The sequence below is a fragment of the Canis lupus genome, chromosome 1 (assembly GCF_048164855.1).
Source record: "Canis lupus baileyi chromosome 1, mCanLup2.hap1, whole genome shotgun sequence".
Taxonomy (NCBI): Eukaryota; Metazoa; Chordata; class Mammalia; order Carnivora; family Canidae; genus Canis; species Canis lupus.
Window position 1 is genome coordinate 80,202,318 of NC_132838.1, and position 12,747 is coordinate 80,215,064.

The 12,747-nt window shown below is 40.0% G+C and overlaps 1 protein-coding gene across 14 annotated transcripts in view; it reads right to left on the reverse strand.

The window, feature by feature from the left end:
* The window catches only part of LOC140639068 (transducin-like enhancer protein 4), a 142,378-nt gene that overhangs the window by 98,606 nt on the left and 31,025 nt on the right, over window positions 1-12,747 (reverse strand). For 10 of the 14 annotated variants that reach the window (XM_072837547.1, XM_072837528.1, XM_072837517.1 and 7 more), the window contains exon 5: window positions 8,199-8,261. The exons of the other annotated variants lie outside the window; for them this stretch is intronic. In XM_072837547.1, the coding sequence (XP_072693648.1) occupies window positions 8,199-8,261 (63 nt within the window). The remainder of the gene's footprint in view (window positions 1-8,198; window positions 8,262-12,747) is intronic. 14 annotated transcript variants of the gene reach the window in all.

Sequence of the window (12,747 nt, forward strand, 5' to 3'; positions counted from 1 at the left end):
CCCTTACCTCCCTCATTGATAGGGGTTAGTAAAGGGGTAGTAGGGAGTTAAAGGCAGAGGTAGGAAAATGAAGTAGGATTTCTATAAACGAACAACATTAACATTCCTGACCTGTGAAATGAGAAAGCAAGCACTTGGAGTAATGGCCCCACTACTCCTCAGAGAACTCTCAGACACAGAGCATCATACACTCTACAGGAAAGCAGGATATAAAATGCTAGGGAGGTTCTAGGAAGGAGTGCCCAGCATACTTACTGGACCATCAGGAAAGGTTTTGTTTTCTTATTCATTCATTCAGTTACATATTAAGAACCTACTGTGCGCGCCAGGCAACTGGGGCGAGAACTAAGACGGACTCATGAACGAGACACTCAGTGAATGAATAATCCTCACAAGGTTCAAAGGCTCAGTAATTACAACCGGAGGATAATTTCCATGAAGAAAATTACAAGCTGTCATGCAATCACTTATGGGGGAGACACCTCATGAAATGTGGGGGCTGAGGGAACATTCCCTCTGGAAGCCGGCCCAATGGAGACATGAAGGATGTCCAAGAGTTCTGTGGATGAAGCAAGGAGAAAAGAATGCCAGGCAGAGAGAAAAGCTTGGGCAAGGTCCCTGGAGGAGAAAGGAGCTTGTCTGTCAAGGAAGAGAACAAACGTGTAGGGCTGCAGGAGAAGAATAGGGGAAGGGGAAAAGCTGTGAGAGATGGAACAAGGTTGGATTAAAAGCCTCCTTAGGCATGGCAAGACACACATGCAAAAACTTTAAAGGGGATGAAATATTCACAAAAAGGACAACATAGGCAAGTGCCTGAAGTCCTGTGGGTATAGCCAGGGCACACTCCATAGAAACATGTACTAGTGGAAGTGAAATCTGTAAGGCAGGAGGAGGCCAAATGCTGACAGGCTTTGCAAGACATGAAAACTTGGGACTTTATCCTGGTAAGACATTAAAAAAAAAAAAAAAAAAAAAGAAAAAGAAAAAAATTTGATTGATTGAGAAAGAGGGGAGAGAAAGAAAGAGAGAGAGCACGCGCACATGAGCGGGAGGAGCAGAGGGAGAGGGACAATCTCAGGCAGACTCGTGCTTAGCGTGGAGTCTGATGAGGGACTTGATCTCACAACCCAAGCTGAAATCAAGAGTCAGATGCTAAACAGACTGCGCCACCCAGGTGCCCCTGGTAAGGCATTTTTTTTGTCAAAAATTTGAAAGCAGCCGAGTGCTATCAGTTCTGCATTTTAGTAAGATAAGACCTAGGGTGGTAAGAATACTAAAGAAGCTGGATGATAGGAAGGTGGACCAACAGGAGGAAGGACAGGTAGAAAGCTAATGCAATACTCTAGGGTGAAAGATAAACTTGAATTTGGACCAACTGCCCTTCCTGCTCACAGAACTCATTATCCACATGTACATAAAAAGCCACTCGCTCAGAACTGGTAAAGGCCTCTAGAAATCACGAGACCCCAATAGTAGTAGTGCCCAAGCACTGTAACAAACTGACCAACAAAAGACTCTCTACCTTTCCAAAAGCCTACTATAGATTTCTAAATGCTGCCCTGGCTGAGTGATTGGGATGGTAGTGTTGCAGTATCAACCACAGGCCAAAAGCCATTATTATATCCAGCAGATAAGTTTCCTCTGTCACACCCTACCCAAGTAGTCCGTAAGTCTCTGCTTGATCATATCTTCTGGAAGGGAACTCACTACCTCATAACAAACTTTTTCTATGTGGGGATAATGGCTCTAATACTAGTTAGAAATCTACCTCTCATAACTTCTTCCCACTAGACCCAGTCTTGCCTCTACGTTCTCCCCCACTGGCGCCCACTTCAATACATGAATATGGCATGTTTGTTTTTACTTTCTCAATTTCAGGTTAAACAATCCACAGGCCTCTGACTCTATGCCACTCATCCTCTGGCCACTCCTTGGTCATGCTCTAGGTGGCAAGACAGAATATTCTAGGGATGGCTAAGCAGGTCAAATCTGAGTGAAAGTGTCACTCCATGCCCAGTGAGTCAAGGTAAAATCCTACTGAGCCTTTTTTTAGCAATTCTACCAAGTGTACTGGTACAAATAAGCTTTAAATTCAAATCAGCCTTTCCTAACAGTATCCCAAGAAATGGTCAGTCCCACAAGAAATTAGGTATCACTTAAAACAAAACAAAACAAAACAAAAACCCCACTGGGCTTAATTTGGCTAACATCTGGTAAATGGCAGGTCTTCTCTGAGCTTCAAATCTCAGAGACTGAATATGTTTGCAGGGTTTTCCAAACAATTTTGGCTGTGGAACTTGGGATTAAAGCTTGGGAAGTGCTGCCTGAAGCTTTTTCCTACTGACCACTGAGCCTCACCTTCTTCTGTTTTCACCCACATGAGGACAGAGCATTCTTGCCTGATCTATCCAATATGCTCTCAAGTCCGTGCTTTCCAACAGAACTTTCTGCAGTGTTGGAAATGTTCTAAATCTTTGCTGACAATATGGCGGCCACTAGCCACATACAGGTGGGCACTGAGCACTTGAAATGGCGCTAATGTGTCACTGGGAAATTTAATTTGCAATTTTATTTGAGTCTGATTAATTTTAATTTAAATAGCCACAAATGGCTATGGCTACCATTTTAGATATCACAAGCTCTACTTCATCAAAGTATTTCAAAGCTTAGCTCCAGTAATAATACAGTCGCCACCTAACTGAAAGTCAAAGAAAAAATACGGTTTCTCAAATGCACTTTAATTTTTTGACACATAAGGGTTGGCACTGCTGCCTCTGAAAGCCTATACTGAAATCTGCAGAGACGTTCTCCCTCCTGTGAATCATCTACTTGCTGAGGGCAAGGAGGCCATAATGCCACCATAAGGATCTCACCAAATCTGCAACTGTCACCAAAATGCACATCACATGGATCAAGTCAATTGGCCAAACCATGAATGTGGGACAGAATTATGCTCCCTGGTGCCTCATTCAGTATTGCAAGAAAAAAAAACAGATTTTAAATGAAAGGTTGTCCAATGTGAGAATCAGAAAATGGACAAAATCCATTAAAGCCCCAAGGTAGGTGTATTAGTCATTCTAGGACATTCCTTATATATACAGCACTGTCATAACACATTACCAGCACTGACAAAATGGTCCTGACTGGAGTGCAGACATGTCCTGTGAAGGCTGCTGGCATTTAATGAACAATCTCTGAAGATGGTCTTACGGGTGTCACTGCATCCTTATCAGGGGATCTCTGGTGATTTCAGCCAAGCTCACCTACATCAAACCATGTTATCACAAGCCATTGGTTCCTTACAAAGTTAACAAGCAATAAGACGAGTTAACCTGGTGCCATTATGAGGCGAGAACACTGCCACCAGTGCATGTAACCACTGTATTTTGTTCATTTCCTCCCTCAGGCACAATATGAAAGTGACACATTTTTCAACTTCCACTTTACAATTATTCTATACATGCGAAATGTGGTTCAGAGCAATTCAGTTCCATATTAACCCAGGTACCAAAAACACAGCATTTAAGATACAATCATATCACAGAAGGAGTTTGTCTTCCATCAAATTAAAAGGACCAAATTTATGGTATGTCCAGGTATCATAGCTACTCTTGGAATGGAAGTGGAATTTATAAATAAACACGCATTATCACCATTATCTACTTGTGTATTCTTCTCTACTATTTAAATACAATGGAGAACATCCAAATAAATCTACAAAATTCTAGAGAAAAACACTATTTGGTTCTACTCATTAGTTAGGTTAACAGGGTAACGAAAACCAAGTTTTGAGTTAAAATTAAATGTGCACCAGAAAATATTCAAGTTGGAATACTCTCTTTTCTCTATGTAAATACAAGAATAAAAATAAAAGGCTTAGAAATTTCACTCTTAATTTCCCTTTTACAACCTAAAATTTCGAATGACCAGAGAACTATTGTTAAATGCGGTCAAAAGAAGCATTTAAATTCTTTATTTCATTTACTAAATCAGTATTTTCACATGCAATGAAAGAACAGTTACTGACTGGTAAGCCCAGGCCCCAAAGCAGGGGGCTCCGCCATCACTTGCCTTGGTTGTGAGAGGACAAGTCTATAGGGCTCCTCCACCAACTGTAAAGCAGTTCTGCTTCCACTTAAATAACTCAAAAAAGAAGTTTGTTTTTCTAGATAGCTTCATGGGCAAAACAGAGACCACATCTAGAACTGCTGCTCCTTCAGAGGTGAGCTCTACAGGTTGAACACCTTGAAGTGCTGTCACCATTTGGAGATTTGCTTGTTGGTTGGGGAGAGACAGGTGTTTGCTAAACTGGAAAATTAATTTTTGGAGCTAGAAGAGAATCACCCTTGGGGCTACCTAATATGCCTCACTGAGATTTTTAGCTGATTCACAGCCCTGGCTTCAGTTTTAATTTACACTTTTTTCCTCTATAAGAAGGACATAAGAGAGGAAGATAACCAATTCATTCTTCCAAAGGCAATGACTAAAAAGGGCAGGGAGGACTGGTCTCAGGTCTTCTCAAAAAAGAAACTCAAGAGCGTTGTGGCTACTGCTGCAGCAACCACTACCCCTACCCAATATCAAGAGGAGCTTACTGTGTGCTACACTGCACGTGTATAATCCCAAGTGATCCTCAAAGTAACTGTATGCATCCCATGCTATAACTAATGTACAGATGAGGAAACTGAGGCTTACAGAGGTGAACCACTTGCTAAAATGTCACCCAGCTTTACTTGGCTGAAGTAAGCCATGTAATTTGTAGCAGGGAGGCCAGGGCTTGACCCAGATCCAACTGTCATTATTCTGGCATTTCTTACTTATGGAATTGCCAATGGGGAGTTGATTATTTATAGCTCCTCCCCTGCAAAGGAGACCCAAAGCAGGAGATTTGATTGATACATTAAGATTTGCCTTTTAAAGAAGAAATCTGAGGGCAACAAATATAGATCAGTTTTACCCATTCCTAAAAGCCAAAAGAAAGTGGGAGAAAAAAACAGCTTAGACAGGTGAGGACTCACTCATGAGGTTTCTTTAAATTCTGGTATTAGGGATCCTATAAAAGTTTTAGAACTATATGTGAGGGATGCCTGGGTGGCTCAGTTGGTTAAGCGTCAGACTCATGATTTCAGGTCATGATCTCAGTCGTGAGATGGAGCCCTGCATCAGGCACCAGAGTGTGGAGCCTGCTTAAGATTCTCTCTCCCCCTCTCCTTCCGCCCCTCCCTCTTCTACTCGTGCCAATGTGGCAAGCTCGCATGCGCGCGCGCTCTCTCTCTCTCTAAACGAAACAAAACTATGTGATACTCACTTTAATGACAAAAGTTGGCAGTTATCTTTGTCTAATGCCTGGGACTTTGGAAGTTGTCATATATGAGTGCAACAAGCACATCATTAAAATATAAATTGGCTATAACTCTAAAAAATGTTTTTGTGAAATCTACCAAGAATATATTTTTTCCTATGATTGTTTCCGGCAATACATAGTCACACTTCAAATGCTTCTGAACTACAATTATACAACTTATTTCTTTAAAAAAAAACCCTGGCAGTTCAAAATAAATTTATTTAATAATTGTCACTCAGTATATTTTTAAATTTTAGAAAATGTGGTATACTAGCCCCAAGCAGCATTAAGCAGGTCATTAATAAGCACACGGGGACTAAATTAACAACGGACCTCTCAAAGCATGTGAATTCACCTCTCCTTATCAAACTCCCAAAAAAATCCCTCCCACCACTATCCTATACCTTATGTACCAGTCTTCAGGGAATGTTTTTCTTTTTTCTAAATACAATCATTTAATTTTTAAATAAAACATTTTAAAATAAATTCTAATGCCACAGCTGCCGTTTTGGCAGTGAGACTGTCACACAGAGAGCCGGTGTTAAAAGATCAGATTAAGAGCCTTCAGTCCTGGCACCGAGTGACGCTAGCAGCCATGCAAGAGTGATTTTCCATGCCTCTGAAGAGACAGGAAATAGAATTCATCTTCCTCTAATAACCTGCCTCCTCCCCTCCCTCCAGATTACGGTCCATCTGGCCTCAGGATAGAAGCGAAGAGTCTGATGCTCACAGAATGCCCAGGAGATGAAATGAGGTGGGCAATGCTCAGACACAAAACATCAGAGAGGCCTGGATTGGACAGGAAGAAACATGTCTATGGCCCACACATTAAAAGACAGACACACACACATTAAAAAATTGAAAAAAAGAAGAGCCAATTAGATCCAAAGTAAGCAGAAGAAAAGATATATACAGAATTAGCATTTAGAAAACCACGACACAGGTCAATCATTACACACAAATCAAGGATTTCAACTAAAATGCCAACAAATGTATTAGAGGAATAAACAGTAAGGGATGAGATCACAGGCTCTCTTCCTAGCCTCAGGCAGCGAAAAGAGCATTTCCCCGTGGCCTTACTGTGCGGGGTACAACTTCCTTAGCTAATTCATTCCAGTCCAGTCTTGTTCGGCACCACGACCATTACACATTCTCTTCCTACTGGGCTTGCTCATACAAACAATGTAACTCAGGTGGGAAAACAACCAATTTGTAAATCAGCTCTACCAACACCCCCAAGACCTCTTTCCACTTCTGCATATAACCCCACAGATCCTGCAAAAATGCCACGGGAGCTTTAAGCTACACCAGTGACTATAGACAGGGGTCTATGCCTGCAAATACCCGGTTATAGTTCAAATTCCTCCATCTACCTTGGGGTGTAACACCTCAGCATGGTTACAGCCCTGCGGGTTATGCGCACATTCTTCCCAAGCCTCTATCCCCATAAAGCAGAGCTGCTTCAACTAAGAAGAAACACACACTGGTCTGGATTGGCCATGCTTCCTAAAGAAATGCAAACAGGCCTTTCTACTCTCCCTCATCACTCTGCCCAATCTAGTCACAAGCAAATCCTGAGCAGAAATAGGCAAATAGAGATATAGCGAGTAGTGGTTTTGTGGTCATAGCTAAAGGGGGAGAAAGACAACTCATCTATTGTTATTTGTGGTCCAGAAGACCATTTGAATTCAGGATGTTAACTTAGGTCCATGGTTTGTGAATATGAGCACCTCAGTGGGATATGTATCTGACGAAAGGTACCCATGGTTACCGAGGTCTAACTCAGTTCAAACCAAATAAGAAGTCACATAGGAATCCACATTATCTACGAGGCACACCCCTGCTCAAATACTCGTTGCAGGCTAACATCATCAGCACATACCTAGGAAGGGCCAGGCAGATGGACAGCTCTCTTGGAGAGCAGTGCCATGGCACACCTAAAGAAGGGAAGGGGAGGAGGAAAGTAACTCAGTGCCTTCTAGCCTACGACACAATGCTCGATGGCTGAGACATGCAAATATTTCATTAGTTAGCTTCTTACCCTCTCACAGATGATCTTACCTAAGCAAGTGATGTATTCAGTAATTCAGAAGCAAAAATGATCTCTTTCTAGTGCTTTCACCTAAATTTTGTGACCGAAAGCAAGCGAGCAAACATAAGGGGAAAAAGCCATGAGGAAGCCACCACGCACTAGAAATGCACTTTCTCATTCCAACATGAGTGTGTCTGCGGACAGCACACGCTTCCACTGCTGCTGAGCAAGCAGCAGCAGGTGCACTACACAACAGGCCTCGGCAATGTGCGTGCAAAGTCAGTGGTACTCAGAGCCTGAGTCCAGAGTCCATACTGCATATCTTTTTCCAAGTGCAAGCACAATGGTAAGACTTCATCAGGTAGTAAGTAACTTTTTTAAAGCAGCTAGCCAAAAGTTACATTAGTTTGTAGTTAACTATGTAAAGCACTTTCTATGGAGGTGTCTTCTGCCAACTCTTAATGTCCAGGGACAAAAGTGTAGAGCGAACCCTTCTGGGCAGTATTTCAATCCACCCTATTAGATGCCATTGTGGAAAACAGTCATCATTCTGAGCAACACTACATTGTCCAAGGACAGCAAAATATTTAAACAATTGAATTTTGCTTCACACATTAGAAAATGTTCCGTTATATGAACACAATTAGATTCCACTGAATGTTAATAAGGTGTAGAAGTTGGAATGTGAACACTGTATCTTAGAAATGTGCCATACAAACACCAAGAGCCTGACAAGGCTAAAGAGTCAGTTCTATAATCCCTATTCTGCAAAACCACCAAAATGGCACCTTCTAGTCCAGCGCCTCAAACCAACTGCCTTACCTCTTGGGACAGGAAAGGAATGACTTGTGCACAGATAGCATTCAGCCTCTTGACAATCTCTGCCTGCATAAAAAAAAAAAAAAAAAAAAAAGGAAAGGAAAGCAATAAAGAGAACAGTCAGCTGGTTACAAATTCCCGAAATATTAACAGGATGATATTAAAACACACTTTATATTCTGGCTGGCGTTATTTCCTAAGGAAGAGGAAAACTCTCATCAGCAAGCCCATTAAAAGGAGGCAGTGACAACAGTGCCACATTAATAGCACAATTTATTAACCAGCATTCATCTTAAAAAGTCAACCTGCAAGCACCAGGACAACATAAAAAGGAATTTAATTCTCATGACTGGAAATCAGTTTTCAAAAGCCTTCAACAGGACCCTTGTTCATTCTAATGTGGTTTTTCCTAAAACCTCAAGTTTTCAGGAGTTTTCATAGTAAAGATACGTTCTTCCCTCCATCTCAAATTCTTTCAGTTAGTAACTCATTGGAGTCTACATTTGTGGCCTTTGTTTCATAGGAATCCACATTATCTACAAGGCACACCCCTGCTCCCCCATTCTCCCAAAAGAATAGCACCCAACCAACCCCAAAAAAGTTGATTAACTCAGATCCTTAGTTCTACACTGTGGGGGAACAGAATATATTCTTCAATCATGAAAATTTCCAAATGTGTCCCACCATCATAAAATTTTCCTGTACTTAGCAGAAAGGGACCTGTATTTGCATGGAAACTAATCTTAGGAACATAACTTATTCTTGAACACCACACATGTGCAAAGCCCCAGCAACCAGATAAGAGATGGTTTATTCTCTAATATTTTTTTAAGTCTAGAAATTGCTTATCAATAGGATGCTATAATTAAGTTAAAAAAATTTTAAAAAGAAAGAAATGCTACCACACTAACTTTTCTCTGAAAATCTACCCAGAGCTTTGCTGATGTTCATCTTAATTTGTATTATCAGATGGCTCCTTATATCCTTCAGGGTGGGACATGTAAAATGCATGGTTTTTCTATACACATACATGCAAAGTAGCTTAGATTGTAAATGATAGGATGGGGTGAAGGACAGGCAAGAAGTGTTGAGAGGCAGAAAATGTAAAGCAATTACTATTCCTGAGACATTCTTAAAATAAATTCCATCCAGGGTCAGTTTCTCATTTTATAAGAGGACAAAAATGCTCTTTTTCTTGCTAAGTCATTACCAGAATGACAGCGACATTCTCCTTGTGCAATCTAGGTTTCCTTCTTTCATCAGCAACCCTTTTGACTTTGCGGCTATGCAATCTTTTAAATGCCAGCACCTTAAAAACTTTGCCAGCTAAGAGAAAACACAAATTCACCATAAAGGAAGTTTCAAACCTAAGCTTTCCCTCCTGGTCTGCATTCCTAACAGGAGGGACAAAAACGCAGCACCAATAACGCGGGAAATGAATAAGGCCCCAACTGTGCTGACCTGATTTAATTTACTGCACTGGCCCCATGGAGCATTTAGCCATCCTTTAAGAATGCTTAAACCACCATGAAAAGCTGCAATGGGAATCACCAAACCACTCTCCACCTGGACGGACATACCACAGTGGTTATGGGTGAAATTCCAGTGTGAGCTGAGAAAATAGAGTAGCAATCACCAGACCCAAAGCACTGCATCTCAAAGGCATTTGGTTGTTAAGCTTTTTGTAGGGAGAGGTGGAGGGGGAGAGAATAAAAGATAATGAGACACTTTGGGGCAGACCAAACTGATGATTCTAATGCTTAGAACCATCTGCCAAGCATATTTTCCTCATTATGTTGTTTACATAAATAAAATAGTCCCTTGCTAGGAGGGTTTAAAAATGTGTGGGCACATAAGAAAACTGAGTTCTTTAGTTTGCCTACATAATCTAGGCAATAAAAACTACTGTAAGGAAACTTACTCATCAGGCAAAATAAAGACCAAGAGTTATTTATTTGGCTACTTCAATTTTCGACCTAGGCTATTTAAGTCTGAGCAACTATGGGGGGTGGGGAGGGGATCTGCATTTTCTTAAAAATAAATGTCGAAAAGTCAACAAGTCGATTTATTCATGTATATTAACACACAATAACAGAAAAAAGGGGAGCATCCTGCAAACTTTTTCTTTATAGATCTTCTTTTGTTTAAAAGACTTCTTAATTTCTTTAAGTTGTCATGCCAATGGATTTTTCATGGTCAGGCTAATTGGAGGCAGGGGGGTGGGATGTGTGTGTGATTTCATAAAATTAAGCAGGTCATTCCTCACTTTGAAAGCTAAAGTTGCCTCGGAAACACTGCTGCTTCCATGGTCAACTAATTTTGCCTCTTTTGTCCCACAGGACCCAGCTTTAGGGAGGCATCATTTATTTACAGGCCTTTCCACTGGGCTTCAGTGATCAGCCAATAATACTGTGGACACACACTTCTAATGGCCTATGTTTTGAAACTGAGTCTAATCTAATGGCGTGGGGCCCAAACTCCTTTTCCAGCACAGCCATTAAAGGATGTAGGTTATTGCTGTTGTCACCATTGATATTTGTCATTGTAATGTAATTAGGGCCCTAAAATGATGCATTACAGCCCTTGGCACAGCTTCTATTAAAATCTTTTCTTCTGCTCACTGAACTGCGACCTGCTTTCTGATGAATAACAGACAGACAGCTTTAGGGTAAGGAGCAGATTCATCAAAGAAGTATTTTTCAGCTTTGGGGAAAGAGACGGGGGTAAAAAAGGCAACCTAGGAGTAAAAGCACTAGGGGAGGAAAAGCCACAATACACATTTGAATTTCATCTGACCACTTGAAATTCTGATTGCATCTGATGAATCTTGCTTAGACAATATATTCCCAGTCTTTGAATCACATGGTTAATCAGGGCTCTAATCTGCTATCCATCAGCCTATGCCAATGCTGTAGCTTCCAATCAAATTTATAGGTGATGTGGCTCATGCATCCCTGAGCAAGTACATTCACAGATAGCCCATTTACACAGGCCAAGATTCTGAAATGCTGCTGGTAGGACTGCTGGATGTTACCATGGGATTCCTAGGTTTTGCGGACACTGCTAGACTATTGTCTTCAGATGCCCATGATGTTCCAAAATAGCATTCACACTCCCAATAAAAGAACAACTGTTCATGCCAAAACATAACAAAATAATGTTTTTACAGCCACAGTTTGTCGAATCCATTAACAATTTTTGATACTTCTATTATGTCTTCCTTTATCCATCAAGACAGTCATTTAAAAGTTTCACACATATTTTCCTACCCTCAATTCATTACCACTCGATTTCCTCCTCCTGTAATTTCCCACCTTATGCCACTCTCCAATAAAAAGAACCAATAAATGACCATCCCTACACACACACACACACACACACACAAACTGGGCAAATATTTTAGAAAAAGGCATTCTATGAAAACACGTTGGCTGTGCACTCAACACTTGGCATGTGAATGCTGACAGGCTAACTACCTCCAAAATGGAGATGGCCAGTGGCCTAGTGGCATGACCAGTTGGTAATGGAACAGAAAAAAACAGAAGGAAGCAGCTTTCATCCCTTTTTTTCTTCATACTCCAACTCAAGAACTGGTGGAAAATGTATTAACTACCTTGCATCACGGGAAAGCAACATCATGCATTGAAAAGAATACCACAATTCAATCATTAGATTAAAAAAGTAACAAATAATGAAGAACACAATATCAAATACATATTTTCTTTATCACTTATAACAAATTACATTAGTCATTTAAGACAAAAAAACTAGTTAAGCCTACACTTGAATTAAATTACATCCTCTCAAATAGTTGTAATATAACAAAAATCTAATTTTTATTTAGATTACTTCCGCCTATGATTTCCTTAAAAAATTAAACAAATTTTATTTTTATGACATAATAAACTTGAGAGAAATTACAGATAACTTTATTTTAGTAATCAAAGAGATGTATCAAAAGCAATTATTGGTTTAAAAAACATTTCTTGGGAGTTTTAGTCTCTCATGAAAATAGGAGCAACACTACTACACAGTATGGTTGAAATAAAACAGAATAACAAAACATTATTAGGAAACCATTTTAGCAGCCAACCAGAAAACAACAACAAAACACAAACAATTAGTTTCAGAAAAACATTCTTGAAGAATAACATTTCACAATTAATTTGCTTTCTACAGCAGTTTCTTTGCCAAAAATGTTTTTAAGAGACTATCTTATTAAGTGTTTACCAAGAACATACACTCACCAATTATATAAAACACTTTTAAAAAGTGAAGAGAAATTTCTTCTTATGCTATCTGAAATCTTTTTTTGAAGTACAAAGAAATCCTGCAACCCTCTCCTTCACCCTTCTTTTACTTCTAGGCCATCAAAGATTGTAATTTTTTATTTCAAACAGAAAATAAATTCTCTTCATTTGTTCATTGATCTGTTCCAAATTTTCTAAGAAATGATCTAAATTAAATTCTGAAACCGATCTTGCTTGTCCCTAGATTAAAAACTCAGAGGACTAATGAGAAATTCTTTCCGATTTACTAAAAATCCAGGCTA